Source organism: Macaca fascicularis, chromosome X (genome assembly GCF_037993035.2).
Source record: "Macaca fascicularis isolate 582-1 chromosome X, T2T-MFA8v1.1".
Lineage (NCBI taxonomy): Eukaryota > Metazoa > Chordata > Mammalia > Primates > Cercopithecidae > Macaca > Macaca fascicularis.
In genome coordinates this window covers 142866859-142883326 of record NC_088395.1, presented here as the reverse complement: position 1 = coordinate 142883326, position 16468 = coordinate 142866859, and the positions used below count along the sequence as shown (strand labels likewise).

The window sequence follows — 16468 nt, the reverse complement described above, 5'->3', positions numbered from 1 at the left end:
CCAAGTTTATCCTTCCAAATCTGTCTCCCTTCTGTTCTTTGTGTTAATTCCCCAGCTTAGACCAAGACTGCAGAGAGAGCTAGAACTTCAGTGCTATGCTGAATTAATATTGGTGAGAACATGCATCCTTGCCTTGTTCCTGATCTTAGGGGGAAAGCATTTAGCATTCGGTCTTTCCCCGTTTTATAAGATGCTAACTGTAGGTTTTTTGTAGACACACTTTATTAAGTTGAAGAAGTTCTTTATTCTTATTTTTTCCATGAGTTACTTTTTCTCAAATAGGTGTTTAATTTTGTCAAGTGCTTTTTCTGCATCGATTAATATTATCATGTGACTTTTTTCTTTTAAGAATGTTAAGATCATGGGTTACATTAATGTATTTTAAAATATTTAACCAACCTAGGATGAATCCTATAGTATACAATTCTTTTAAAATATTGCTGAATTCTACTTGCTAATATTTTGTAAATTTTTTTGCATCCATATTCATGAGGGATATTGTCTGCAGTTTTCTTTTTTGCACTGCGTTTGTATGGTTTTGGTGTCAGTGCAATAGTGATTTCATAAAATGACTTGGGAAGTGATCTCTTTTATTTTCTATGTGACATTATATGGAATTAGTATTGATTCTTCCTTAAACAGTTAATAGAATTCTCCAGTGACACCTTATGGGCCTGGAGATTTCCTTTTTCAGAGTTTTAAATTTACAAGTTCAATTTCCTTAATAGTTATAAGGCCATTCAAATGATCTATTTCATATTGGGTGAGTTGCGGTAGTTTTTGTTTTCTGAGGAATTGGTTCATTTCACACCTAAGTGTCAAATTTATGTATGTAGAGTTGTTTGTAGTATTCCGTTATTATCCTTTTTATATCTCCAGGGTCTGGACTGATGTTCCCTGTTTCATTTCTGATAGTGCTCACATTTTCCCAGGAAAGCCTTATGAACCACCAGTGGATCCAGGTGGATCTTGAACTAGCATAAAGCTTCCAGGAACTGGCTATGCTCCACTTGTCCTCACCGGGGAGTGACAGAATTGTCCCTCATTGCTACTTTTCTGCCTTATTTTCACTCTGCCTAACCTGGTCCCACTGGATAACTCACTGTCACAAGAACAGTTCTGCCTTGAGCATTGCCATTTATACATCTGTGTTTCTGAAATCTTCCCCGAAAAGAAAACTCTGTACTGCCTTCCCTGCCTGTTTGAATTCCATCTGCCCTTCAGGGCCAGATCGAGTACCTCCTTCCCAGCAAGGTCTTCTCTAACCATCCCAGATCAAACTCATAGCCTCTCTGAACTCCAGCAGGAACCCCGGTCCATGCCATTGACCAAGCCCTTCAGTAGCTTTATCTCTGGGTATCATATTGGTTAGGAACACAGGCTCTTGTCAAGACATACCTGGGCTTCAGTCTTGGCTCTGCTATTTCCTAGCTGCATGACGTGAGACAACTGACTTCACTTCCTTGAATCTTAGTGGCCTCTTCTGTAAAATGAGAAGATAGTCTGCCTGTCAGAGTTGTTGTAAAGATCAAATAATGTGTCTTAAATGCTATTAAGTATGAAATAAATATTAGGGACATTCCGATACAATAATAATTAAAAATCAAGGTTAAATGGGAAAATATTTATAAAATAATATTGTAATAGAAGAATTATAAAACTGCAGGTAAGGTTAGAAAGATCCAAGAGTGTGTGCATGTGTGTGTTCACAAACATACAAAAAAGAAAGGGAAGACACATTTCAAAAACAGTCTAAATGATGATGGTTAGCTCTAGGTAATGGGCTAATTGCTGGGTTTTGTTTTCTGTTCTATATTTTAAATTTTTGAGGGTGGGATTGCAATAGATTTATAATTTGAAAATATTATTTAAAAAAGAAAAATGAAGATCTGATGATATGTTATTATTTGGTTATTTATACTGCACCATACTTTAGAAAGGGTTTAAAACAGCATACAGTATAGCAAGTTAAAATTAAAATATAAAACAAAGTGAAGCAGAGGAGAAAATGCAGGTAGGAAAGATGCTATGTTGTGACACTGCTAAAAATTTGTTATGAATGTCTCATATTTTTATTGTGTGTTTTTTTTTTTAAAGAATGTCCTAGGATTTCCTTTAGTCATGAGTTTAATAAGTAAGATTAATTTAGGTAAAAGAAGGGCAGCATTTTACAACGCAATGGAATAATATTAAAATTATACTTAAAAGAGAATAATGTCCTGCTAGTTTTCATTGAGTTAAACCTTCTGATTATTTTGTTGTTGGCATAGTAGACACACCCAAGAAAAGCATGCTTGCCATTATTTATATTTTATTATACTTGTATAGTAAATTGCACATTATAAGTACAGATGCTTCTTGACTTACGATGGGGTTACATACTGATAAACCCATTGTAAGTTGAAAGTATCATAAATTAAGAATACATTTAATACACCTAACCTACTGAACATCATAGCTTAGCCTAGCCTACCTTAAATGTGCTCAGAAAACTTACAGTAGCCTGCAGTTGGGCAAAATTATCTAACACAAAACCTATTTTATAATAAAGTATTTATTAGGTCATGTACACAGTAGTTTGCCAAGGCAGGAAAATGTCAAAACAAATTATGATTTCTACTGAATGTGTATCACTGTTGCACCATTGTTAAGTTGCAAAATCATAAGTTGAACCGTCATAAGTTGGCGACTATCTGTATGCATTTGGCTAGTATTGGTTTTGCGTATCTGTTTTGAATAAGTTGAATGGAGAGGGCAGACAAACCCCAACCGGGAGTAAAGTTCTTGCCCTGGCCCTGCTATTTCTTAGTTAGGTCTTAACTCCTTGGCTTATTCCTCCTTTGGAAATTGAGGGGTCTAGACAAGAAGGTCTAACTTTGACCGTCTATAGTTTAGCACAGTTGTAGTTTCACTTGTTTAAGAATGTACATTTCCATTGATCCTTCCACTGGGAATCTTTATAGCATGTTGGTTGACCTATGTTATAAAATGTTCATAATAGCCTCCTGTGATATTAACATAATTTAAATGTCTTTTTCACAGAGAGACCTCTCTCCCCCAAGTCCATCAAAGGATTTGAAACTGCTCCACTTACCAAGAATTATTATACTGTGGTAAGTGTTCAGATGATGAATAAAAATTTTCTTGACTCTATATGGAACTTTTTCACTTGTCAAACCATTGATGTGTTGAGGTGACACAAAGGAAAGACTGAATAAAGTTGCATGCATGAGTCCAATGCCATTCGCATTACAGTGGAGCTCTTCTACTTATATGCTTCTTACAGATATCTAGAAGTCTTATATCTACCATGCTGAAAAATTCAAAGGTAGCATGGATTCAGAGCAAGCCCTATTAAACAGCATGAAATAGAAATTGGCTAATATGTAAGAATTATGGTGAAATTCAGCAGTTAAATATACCCTTAACAGATATTTAGAAGGTGAATTTCCAAGTTCCTGTAATGCAATAAATTTTAAGTGGTTGCATTTTGTGATTTTACTTCAGAATCAATGACTTCATTATTATATCCTCTGGAATATTATCATCCTTTAAAGAGAGCCCAAAAGGAAAACTGCCCTTTGGCACAGTGGGAGGAATGACATGGCTCTGGCTTAAACACAGATATGTCAAAATATGTTAGCTATAAATAGGGTATGTGCAATACTCAAAATAAATCCCTATTTGAAAAAGAAGTCGCATCATTCTCCTTCATCTACTCTCTGCTTTCTCTTCACGTCTCCTTTCCAGACTTGGTCCAGTCACTAATTAAAAGGTCAAGTCACGATTAACCTCTAAGTTTCCCTGTCTGGTAGCCTTGTCATTCCCCTGGCCCCGCCTCACTACCTCAGCTGAAATACAGTTTCACTTTTTTACCCAGTGTTCTATGTGCATTTGTCTTGCATACTCATCTCCCTTTGTGCATGGATAGAGTTTTTAAACATCTCTATACAGGTATGTGAATATCATTTTGTTTCAAAAAGTTGAATTTCACTTTTCAGTGAATTTGCTCCATAATGATGACATGAGCAATAGAGAATATGAAAAATCAAGAAGGAACTCACTAGCTAACATGGACAATAAATAATCACAGGGGACTATTTTGTTAATATCTTTTATCTTACGTTTCCAAGGCTAAAATATATTACCCAGCAGAGGTAGATTCCCTTCTCCCTTACTTCCTGATCACTTCTTTTAGCTTTTAGATAACTCCTAATTATTTAATTTTTAAAGAAAGGTTGTAGTGGAATGATGGATGAAAATATTACCATAGCTGCTTCTACCTGTGGGTCTGGAGCATATCATCACTCTGCTTTGGATCTCTCTCTGCCTCTGCTGATTCCACCAACTTAAAATGTGGTTGGGATTATCCAAGGCAGAGTAAACTCTGTGATTCTCATGGAATTTATATCAATCCTATATATATAATGGTCGAACTCTGGACATGCTGCAGTTTATATATCCCACCTCCTGTTGGAAGACATGTTGTTTCTAGTTCCTTGCTGTTATAGACAATTCTGCATTGAATAGCTTATATATATATCACTTGTCAAAGTATATGAAGATCTGTATGGTGAAAGTTAAGTGCTTAGGTCAAAGGATATATATGTTTAACAAATTTTTTTGGTAGATATTATCCCAAACCTCAGACCTAATAAAGAAAACAAATGTCTTGGGGGAACCATGATAGCCTGTGAAGAACCTGTAGAACTTTGATGTGAATATTGCTTAATTATTGACCAGCTGGATATATTGTAACTAGATATGGATGTGAAGAGATTTTGGTTGGTTGGGTTTTTTAAATCCACATTTCTTTGGCCTTGAATATTTAGGCAAATTTTTAGTGTCAATTAATTCAAAATATGTTTTGAGTGTTCTGATTGTCCTCCTAATCTGTGTTGAATAAAAAAAAATTATTCCATCCACAGGATTTGTAGACTTGTAAAATCAATTTCACTCACATGAAAAGTGCCCTCAACTGATGGTATATTAACTCTTCTTCCCTCCAAGAGTCATTAATTGTAGATATTTTCTGTTGCTAGATCTATAAGAATACTAATGACTGATTTTTACTTCATTAAAAAAAGAAATAACATTTTTCTCTTACATAACTAGTTATATAAACAGCTGTTTTTAAAATATCAGACGATACAGAAATAATACAAAAAAGAAAGTAAGTACCACATGTAATCCCACCACTTAGAAATAATCACTATTAACATGTTAGTGAATCTCATGCCAAATTTTCTTTGAGGTAGGTGTATGTGTATCCATATATATGCATATATATGTATATATAGCCTGTAATATATGTGTGTATATAATTTTTCAAATAAAACAGGAAATTACGTATTTTCTTTTTCATAAATATTTTTCTTTTTTATTTTCTTTCTTTCTTTCTTTTTTTTTTTTTTGACACGGAGTCTCACTCTGTTGCCGTGGATGGAGTGCAGTGGCACGATCTCGGCTCACTGCAACCTCTGCCTCCCGGGTTCGAGTGATTCTTCTGCCTCAGTCTCCTGAGTAGCTGGGACTACAGGCAAGTGCCACCACGCCCAGCTAATTTTTGTAGTTTTTAGTAGAAACGGGGTTTCACTATATTGGCCAGGCTGGTCTCGAACTCCTGACCTCATGATTCGCCCGCCTTGGCCTCCGAAAGTGCTGGGATTACAGGCGTGAACCACTGCGCCTGGCCCATACAGATTTTTCTATCCCCACACCCCAATAATACTTGTCTCTGACCAGGCCTATTCTTTTTTTTTTTTTTGAGATGGAGTCTCACTCTGTTGCCCAGGCTGGAGTGCAGTGGCATGATCTTGGCTCACTGCAACCTCTGCCTCCCAGGTTCAAGCGATTCTCCTGCCTCAGCTTCCCGAGTAGCTGGGATTACAGGCATGCGCCACAATTCCCGGCTAATTTTTGTATTTTTAGTAGAGACAGGGTTTCACCATGTTGGCCAGGCTGGTCTCGAACTCCTGACCTCAGGTGGTCCTCCCACCTTGGCTTCCCAAAGTGCTGGGATTGCAGGTGTGAGCCACTGCACCCAACTAGACCTGTTCTTATGCTCTTCCATTTAGTGAGTCTTTGCCAGCCCAAGGCTCCCTTTAGTTTGGTCCTGTGTATTAGGTTTCCCAGAGAAACAGAACCAATAGGGGGGGGGAGAGAGAGAGAGAGAGAGAGAGAGAGAGAGAGAGAGAGAGAGAGAATGAATAAGGAATTGGCACATGTGAGTATGGAGGCTGAGAAATTCCATACTCTACTGTCTCAAAGCTGGAGACCCAGGAAAGCTGGTGGTGTAATTCCGTACAAGTCCAAAGGCCTGGGAACCAGAGAGCTGATAGTGTTAATTTCACTCTGAGGTCAGGAGAAGATCAATTTTCTAGCTCAAATAGGCAGACAGAGAAAGCAAATTCTCCCTTCTTCTACCTTTTTGTTCTATTCAGGTCCTTAGCAGATTGGATGAAGCCCACTCACAATAGGGAGGCAATCTGCTTTACTCCATCTACCAATTTAAATGCTAATCTCATCTGGAAAACCCTTACAGACATACGCAGAAATAATGTTTAGCGAAATATCTGGGCACCCTGTCTATCCTGCCCAAGTTTACAGGATTACAACTTGGGTCGACACATACAATTAATCATCACATCCTGTGAACTTGGGCAGGATAGAGACCTCTGGGAATTTGTAAATCTGCAGACATATTCTCCCCCTTTTCAAGTTTCTAAGGGATTATCTGCTGATTTCAGCCCCATTTAGGCCTTGATGCAATTCTGGTGTCATGTCAATTTTGAAATGTTAAGTAGTTGTCCATTGTGACCAAGGTGGCTGTGGCACCCAGCTCAGACCCACACCTGCCACTAGGCATGTTTAATATGGGTAACTGAGACTTGGCCACTCCTGGCCTGTTGAATAGGAACTTAGCATCCTTGAGAGTCATGGCAGTCCAGATAAAGCTTTTACTGCCCCGACCTTGGTTCCTTAATTGTCCTCAATTATTGCTGCCATATGTTAAACTTCTCTCACTATTAATTATTTTTTCTGATAATCTTCTTCTGCCCATTGTCTTTCTTTGCTCATTGTAACTTAATGTTATATACCAGGAAGATTTAAAAAGTAAAAATCAGAGAAAGGAATTGATGCAGCTTGGTTGTGAGGCTTTATTTGTATGCAGCACTTAGGTCTTGGCACCCATGGTCTCATTGGGAGGGCAGGACAAACATGATAGTGTAAGCCACATGGTAGAGAATGATGTAAGGTTGTAAAGTGTTGTAAGATGGGTTTTTCAAAATGCAGTTGGGATCCTTTGTCTCGGAGGCACCTGGGGAACTTGTTAAAACTACAGACATATGGGTGTGGTGGCTCACGCTTGTAATCCCAGCACCTTGGGAGGCCAAGGCGGGTGGATCACTTGAGGTCAGGAGTTCGAGACCAGCCTGGCCAACATGGCGATACCCTGTCTCTACAAAAAAATACAAAAATTAGCTGGGCGTGGTGGCCCGGGCCTGTAATCCCAGCTACGTGGGAGACTGAGGCAGGAGAATTGCTTGAACCTGGGAGGCAGACGTTGCAATGAGCCGAGATTGCACCATTGCACTCCAGCCTGGGTGACAAAGTGAGACTCTGTCTTGAAAAAGAAAGAAGGAAGGAAAGAAAGACAGGAGAGAGAGAGAAAGAAGGAGAAAGAAAGAGAAAGAAAGAGAGAAAGAAAAAGAAAAAGAAAGAAAGAAAGAAAAAGAAGAGAAAAGAAAAGAAAAGAGAAAGAAGAAAGAAAGAAAGAAACTGCAGACATCTGGGCCACACACCTGACTTGCTACATCAAATTCTCTGGCTGTTGATTCCAGGAAATAGCATTTTTAACAACTCCTCCCACTCCTTCCTTAACCACTTCCCCTTAATGCACAGGTGGCTCTGATGCTCACTTCACCTAAAATATGAGAACCAATCAAGGAAAAGGTTGAATGGAGGATGTAGGATTCAAGGCAAATCTTGGAGGAAGGTCGGAAGTTAGACAAGCAGAGAAGAGCTGAAAGTTTATTCAGACAGGGGGAGCTATATGAGCAGATTCTCCCTGGCAAGAGTGTGCCTGTCTGTAATTAGTCCCTGCAGGTCACAGAGTGGACTGCACTCTCTTCTTCTCCCATCCAAATGTCCCTTGTAAGATGACATTCTTTATTCACTGCAACTATTGCAGCACACTTAATAAAGCTGTCCTTTGTGCTGTCACAAATAGGCCAGACTCACAGTAATCTTAATATTCAACTCTGGGGATGAGCATCTGTGTGCAGAGTGAAAGATGGTATTTCCCCACATCCAGGTAGGAAAATATAATCACTAAGGACCAATGTAATTTATTTTGTTCTTGCTTTCTTCTACTTTATGTAACATATGGTAGATGCCTTAAGGGCATGTTTTATAGAACTTGCCTGCGGTAGAAAAGGTGGGAGGAAGGCTGTGGCATGTTACATTACAAAAATCCTAGGAAGCTTCGGGTAACCTTTGCTGTAGCTTCCCGTTTTCTGCTCACCCTCATTTTCTCTCTCACTCATCTATCTACCCTCTCACTCCCACCCTGGATTTTTCTACCTTTCTAGTGCTCACTCACCTTTTCAATTCTACTAGCCTAAACTACCTTACACATATATCCATTGATTCTCTTTTCCATATCCGCTCTTACTTCTTTCTTACCCTCTTCCCATCTTACTCTTCCATTCGAGGGCTGGAGGTGGAGGAAGTGACAGGATCCTAGGGAGTTCGTGAATCTGTCTGTGGATAATGGGGACTAGTGCTGCTTGTTTTGTGAAAGCCAAGGACCTGGGCGTGCGGAATCAATCACTGCAGGCGGTTCTACTGGCATATAAATCAAATATGACATAAATATTATAATATATTGCTCTTTTTGTTCTCAAAGAACTTCACCAATGTTAGCTCATTTTCATAGGCATCGTAATTATCTCAGAATTCCTATAATGTAATAATTTTGCTTTGATTTAAGGTTTCCTGAGACCATTATAGACTCCTTTATCATTGGAGATATCTCTATTTTCAGCCATTGTTTATGCATTTTAGTTTCTTAAAATAATTTCTTTATACTTTTATGACTCCTTCCCTTTGGAAAACGTAGTTATACAAATGAACTCACTCTAAAGCCTCTCCAGGAAATGTAGGAAATGTGTTTTACTGGAAAATCAATAGCCCAGGATGGCGGTAGCAAAGGCCTCCACCTTTTTTTTTCCTATGGTTTCTCACTATCTATTTTATTCTGAATTCAGGCAAAGGTTGGTTGAGCAAAAGGATGCCCAGTTGTCCTTGGGAAGACAGAGTCAGGGAGGCAAAGGCAGTGTCTGGACAGAGTCTATTTTAGTGAGTTCGAATGGATTTCATCAGATCAAATTGTACTGCTCTGAAGTTGCTTGGCCTGCCAAACTCCTTGCCTTCTGACTCACCACTGAGGCCTTCTGTTTGGGAGCACATAGCCTTCTCTGTCTGCTTCCCTTCTTATCCTTTTACATTAGATGCCCTGTGGCCTGAAAAATAAAGAACCAGTCTCAGAAGTTCATCAGTTGATATTTTGAGATTGAAGAAAGCAATACAGTTCCGAGTGACTTTGGGAAGGAATCCCAAACATCCACCCTGATGAGCATTCCTGCTCATCCAGCCACAGCAAGAGAAGTTCTGTTTAGTATATTACTACTCACATGCATTTTTTTGGGGGGGGAGGGGGGCATAATTTGATAAAAAGACTTATTAACCACTTTTGTCATGTTAATTTTGTAAAGTCCATTCTGCCACTCTCAAAACTTGCAGTCATAGGAGTTTAATGTATATTTCCATTTAGCTCTCCAGATCTCACTCCAAGGCAGCAGGAAGTGTCTGTGTGCCTCCCTCCCATGGGAAGTAACTGTCCTATGCCAGTGGTTCCAGCAGAGATGGGTCTCCTAGAAAGTCTGTTGCCTCACCTAGCAAATAAACCCACTGGAGCAGGACACTTGGCATCTTTCTTGAAGAATCTTAGCAATTTCATGTACAAGAGCCCCATATGATAGCATTTTAAAGGGAATTGAAATATTAAGGCTCTTTCAATGGCGGAGAAGGAGAGTGAATTATATAAACAATGGAATTAAAGTAGTGTTTGTTTTAAAAATCACATTTTATGATGAAAATAATATCTATGATTTTACTAATTTAAAAAATTCCCTTCAAGCTATGACTGTTTGCTGTTGTTTTCCTTTATTTCAACAGATATTATAATTCAGGGACTATGACAGTTATATACGACAGTGCTTTAAGGGAGGGTGACAGCTGGGCATGGTTACTCATGCCTGTAATCCCAGAACTTTGGCAGGCAGAGGCAGGAGGACAGTTTGAGCCCAGGAATTCAAGACCAGCCTGGGCAACATAGTGAGACTCCGTCTCAACAAAAAATTAAAAATTAGCTGGGCATGGTGGCTTGTGCTTGTAGGCCGAGCTACTTGGGAGGCTGAGGCAGGAGGATCATTTGAGTCTGGGAGACCAACACTGCAGTGAGCCAAGATAGCGCCACAGAACAATCACTGGAACTCAGGAGGCAGAGGCTGCACTGAGCCGAGATTGTGCCACTGCACTCCAGCTTGGGCAACAGAGTGAGACTCTGTCTGAAAAGAAAAGGAAAGAAAAGAAAAGAGTGAACAAAAAGATTAGAAGACTTAATTCCCTCCCAAATATAAGAGGGCCCCATCCTTTTTGATTCCCAACACCAATACTATAGATAACCAAGTAAATATTTTATTTTTATTTTTATATTTTTTGAGACAGACCCTCCCTCTTTCACCCAGCTGAAGTGCAGTGGCGCGATTTGATTTGGGCTCACTGCAACCTCCACCTCCCAGGTTAAAGCAATCTTTCTGCCTCAGCCTTCTAAGTAGCTGGGATTACAGGCATGTGCCACCATGCCCAGCTAATTTTTATATTTTCAGTAGAGATGGGGGTTTCACCATGTTGGCCAGGCTGTTCTCAAACTTCTGGCCTCAAGTGATCTGCCTGCCTCAGCCTCCAAAAGTGCTGTAATTACAGGCGTGAGCCACTCTGCCTGGCCCAAATAAATATTTTAAATAAATGTGCATATGAGCCTTACCTCCTCCTTTTTACTTAATAAACTATAGTACTGTTGAATTCTAGTGCATTTATCTCTATTTCTATGAATTAAAAAAATGAATATCAGTGCTGAGTATAAGTGATTACTTGAGGAACTGCAGTGAACAACAACCCAGATGGACAAAGAGCTATCATGATGAACAAGCTTGAGTATTGAGGGCCATGACCCTGGATAAGGACTTGGAGTCAGAGAAAAAACAGAAGAGTTTTTATTGACAGGTGAGAAATTTGTGCTTTGTTTTTAAATAATAGCTTTATTGAGGTATAATTCACATAGCATAAAATTCACCATTTTAAAGTGTATAATTCACTGTTATTAGTGTATTCACAGAGTTGCACAATGATCGCCACTGTCTCATCTAATTTCATAACATTGTTATCACCCCAGCAAAAAACCTTCTATCAATTATCAGTCACTTCCCATTTCCCATTCCCTTCAGCCCTTGGCAACCACTAATCTACTTTCTGTCTGTATGGATTTTGCCTATTCTGGAAGTTTTACATACATGGAATTCTATAATATGTGATATTTTGTGTTTGATTTCTTTCACTTAGCATAGTATTTTCAAGGTTCATCCATGTTGTAGAATGTATCAGTACTTCTTTCATTTTATAGCTAAGTAATATTCTATTGTATGGTTAGACCAGCTTTTATTTATCCATTTGTCAGTTGATGGACTTTTTTTTTTTTTTTTTTTTGAGACGGAGTCTCTGTCGCCCAGGCTGGAGTGCAGTGGCGCTATCTCGGCTCACTGCAAGCTCTGCCTCCTGGGTTCACGCCATTCTCCTGCCTCAGCCTCCCGAGTAGCTGGGACTACAGGCACCCGCTGCCACCATGCCCGGCTAATTTTTTGTATTTTTAGTAGAGACAGGGTTTCACTGTGTTAGCCAGGATGGTCTTGATCTCCTGACCTCGTGATCCACCCGCCTCTGCCTACCAAAGTGCTGGGATTACAGGCTTGAGCCACTGTGCCCGGCACTTTTTGGTTATTTTTAAAAATGCTGCCGTGAACATTCATGTACAAATTATTGTGTGGACATATGTTTTCACTTCTTTAGGAGTAGAATTGCTGGGTCACGTGGTAACTTTGTGTCTGACTTTCTGAGGAACGGCCAAACTGTTTATCACAGTAGCAGTACCATTTTACATTCTTACCAACAATTGTAAGAGTTTCAGTTTCTCTATATCCTCACCAACACTTGTTATTATCTGTTTTTTTCTTTGTAATATAACCACCCTATTGAGTATCAAGTAGTATCTCATTGTGGTTTTGATTAGCATTTTCCTAATAGTTAATGACGTTGGGTATGTTTATTGGCCATTTGTATATCTTCTTTGGAGAAATTTCTATTCAAATTCTTTGCCAACTTTAATTGATTATTTTTATTGTTGAGTTGTAATAGTTCTATATATATTGTGGATACTAGACTCTTATCAGATATATGATTTGCAAATATTTCTTCCATTCTATGAGTTGTCTTTTCACTTTCTTGATAATGTCATTTCACACACAAAAATTTTTAATTTTGATGAATTTCAATTTACTTATTTTTGTTTTGTTATGCTTTTAGTGTCACCCAAGAATCCATTGCCAAATTGAAAGTCATGAAGATTTCTTCCTCTGTTTACTTTAAGACTTTTGTAGATTTAACTCTGAAATCCATTTTGAGTTAATTTTTGTATATAATATGAGGTACGGGTGTAAATTTTTTCTTTTGCATGTGAATATCTAGTTTTCTCAGCACCATTTGTTGGAAAAAAATGTTCTCTCCCCATTGAATGGTCTTTTTTATAATTGGCAGATAAAATTATATGTATTAATTGTGTACAACATGATGTTCTGTCATGTTTAGTCATTGTGGAATGACTAAAGCTAGCTAATTAACACACATATTACCTCACATAGTTATCATTTTTGTGGTAAGAACAATTAACATTCCCTCTCTAGGCATTTTTTAAGAGTACAATATATTGTTATTTACTATAGTCACAATGTTGTACGAGAGCTCTCTTGAACTTATTCCTTCTAACAGATATTTCATATCCTTTGATCAACATCATCCCAACCAGGTCCCCCAACTGCTGCAGCCCCTTGTAACCACCATTCTATTCTCTAGTTCTATGAGATCAACTTTTTAAGATTACATATATGATGAGATCATGTGGTATTTTTCTTACTGTGACTGACTTATTTCACTTAACATAATGTCTTCTAGGTTGATCCATGTTGTTGCAAATGGCAGGATTTTCGTCTTTTTAATGATTGAATAGTATTCCATTGTGTTTTGTTTTGTTTTGAGACAAAACAAATATTATTTGTATAATAGTATTCCATTGAGTTTTGTTTTGTTTGAGGGTCTTGCTCTGTCACTCAGACTGGAGTGCAGTGGTGTGATCCTGGCTCACTGCAACCTCTGCCCCTGGACTCAAGTGATCCTTCCACCTCAGCCTCCCAAGTAGCTGGGGCTACAGGTGTGCACCACCACACCTGGCTAATTTTTTAGTTTTTTATAGAGACAGGGCCTCACCATGTTGCTGAGGCTGGTCTCGAACTCTTGAGCTCAAGCAATCTGTTCTCCCCAGCCTCCCAAAGTGCTGGGGTTATAGGCATGAGCCACCATGCCCAGCCTCCATTGTGTTTTTATACCACATTTTCTCTGTCCATGCATCTGCTGATTTCATGTTTTGGCTATCATGAATAATGCTGGAATGAACATGGGAGTGAAGATATTAACATACTGATTTTATTTTTATTTTTGGAATTTGAATCTGTCAATATTCAAAAAATAACTTACTGAGATTGTGATTGGAATTATGTTGAATCTATAGATCAAGTTGGAAATAACTGACATCTTGATAATACTGAGTCTTTCTAGCCATTAATATAGGGTATCTCCCCATTTATTTAGTTCTTTGATTTCTTTTACCAGAGTTTTGTAGTTTTCTTTATATAGATCTTGTACGTATTTTCTTAGATTTATACCTAAGTATTTCATTTTTAGGGGTGCTAATCTAAATGATATTATGTTTTTTTGTTTCAGATTTTAATTGTTTATTGCTGATATAAAGGAAAATGATTGACATTTGTGTATTGACTTTGCATCTTGCCACCATGTTATAATCACTCATTAGCTCCAGAAATTTTTTTGATTTATTCAGATTTTCTACATATACAATCATGTTATCTGCAAATAAAGACAGTTTTATTGCTTTCTTCCCAATGTGTATACCTTTTATTTTTTTCTTGTCTTATTGCGTTAGCTAGGACATTCAATATGATGTTGAAAAGGAATGGTGTGAGGGGAACATTCTTGTTTTGTTCCTAATCTTAGTAGGAAAGCATCTGGCTTCTTACCATTAAGTATAATGTTAGATGTCGGGGATTTTTTTGTTTGTTGGTTGGTTTTTCATTTTCTTTTTTCTCTTATTTTTTTCATAGCTGTTCTTTATCAAGTTGAGAAACTATTCCTAGTTTTTTGAGAACTAAAAAAAAATCATGAATGGATGTTGTATATTGTCAAATGCCTTTTCTGCATCTGTTGATATGATCATGTGATTTTCCTTCTCTAGCCTGTTGATGTGATAGATTACATTAGTGATTTTTTGGAATGTTGAACTAGTCTTGCATACTTTGTTAAACTACACTTGGCTGTGTTGTAGCATTCCTTTTATCTATTGCTGGATTTTATTTGCTAATATTTTATTGATGATTTTTGTAACTATATGCATTAGAGATACTGGTTTGCAGTTTTCTTGTAATGTCTTTGGTTTGGGTATTGGGGTAATTCTGGCTTCATAAAATGAGTTAGGAAGTATGTATTCTCTGTGTTTCTATGTTCTGGAAGAGATTGTAAAGAATTGATATAATTTCTTCCTTAAATGTTTAGTAGAATTTACCAGTGAACCTATCTGGGCTTAATGCTTTCTGTTTTGGAAGGATGTTAATTACCAATTCATTTTCTTTACTAGATGTAGGCCTATTCAGATTATCTGTTTCTTCTCTTGTGAGTGTTGGCAGACTGTATCTTTAAAAAACTCCATTTAATCTAGGTTATCAAATTTGTAGGCAGAGTTATTCATAATATTCCTTTAACATTATTTTAATTTCCATGGGATCTCTAGTGATATCCTGACATTTCATTTCTGATATTAACAGTTTGTATCTTCTCTCTTTTTTTCAATGAAGTTCACCAATTTTATTGATCTTTTCAAAGAGCCAGCTTTTGGTTTTATTGATTTCCTCTACTGATTTTCTGTTTTCAATCTCATTGATTTCTGCCCTAATTTTTATTATTTCTTTTCTTCTGTGTGCTTTAGGTTTAGTTTGCTCTTCTTTTTGTTGTTTCCTAAGGTGAAAGTTTAGGTTGTTTATTTTAGATCTTTCTTCTTTTCTAATATATGCATTCAGTGCTATAAATTTCCCCACAAGCACTGCTTTCACTGCATTCCACAAATTTTAATAAGTTATACTTTCATTTCCATTTAGTACAAAATATTTTAAAATTTCTTTTGAAATATAGTTTTAGAAAAGAAATGTGTTATTTTGAGATGTGTTGTTTAATCTCCAAGTATTTTCCTGCTATTGATTTCTAGTTTGATTACATTGTCGTCTGAGATCATAGATTGCATGATTTCTATTCTTTTAAATTTGCTAAGGTGGGTTTTATGGATCATAATGTGGTCTATCTTGAGGAATGTTTCATGTAGGCTTGAGAAAAATATGTAATCTGCTGTTGTTGGATGAAGTAGTCGATAGATGCCAACTATATCCAGTTGCTTGATGGTACTATTGAGTTCTAGTATGTGCTTACTGATTTTCTGCTTGCTGGATCTCTCCATTTCTGATAGAGGGGTAGTGAAGTCTCAACTATAATAGATTTATCTATTTCTACTTGAAGTTTTAGCAGTTTTTGCCTCACATTTTTTTTTTTTTTTTACCGAGTATTAAATCACAGGAGGAATTTACTCCAAGAATGCCAATCAACATACTGGACAATGTCTTTAACTATAGTTTACAACAATAGTTTACAACTATAATGGCCTTTCATATAGCTGCTTCTAATGTCAGTACTCACTGAAAGGCATAATATGAAAATATAACTCAGCCAAAGAAAATGTTTCTTTTGTTCATTTCTTTTGCTCATTTCTTGGAATAGCAATTAGCAAGTACCAATGTGTATAAAATGCCTAAAAAATACATGATGCCATTGTCGCATATGTTTGAAAAACACAGTATCATATTGGCCCTGCTTAGAGTTTCAAAATATACTTATCATACTAAAAGTTCTAAAACGCTATGCATAAAGAAATTTGTATAAATTATTTAACAGTTTT

General features: G+C 37.3%; 1 protein-coding gene across 12 annotated transcripts in view; it reads left to right on the top strand.

Annotated features, from left to right (window-relative positions):
- The window catches only part of ARHGEF6 (Rac/Cdc42 guanine nucleotide exchange factor 6), a 120077-nt gene that overhangs the window by 45978 nt on the left and 57631 nt on the right, over positions 1 to 16468 (top strand). For all 12 annotated transcript variants that reach the window (XM_015444052.4, XM_045384101.3, XM_005594706.5 and 9 more), the window contains one exon: positions 3043 to 3113. In XM_015444052.4, the coding sequence (XP_015299538.2) occupies positions 3043 to 3113 (71 nt within the window). The remainder of the gene's footprint in view (positions 1 to 3042; positions 3114 to 16468) is intronic.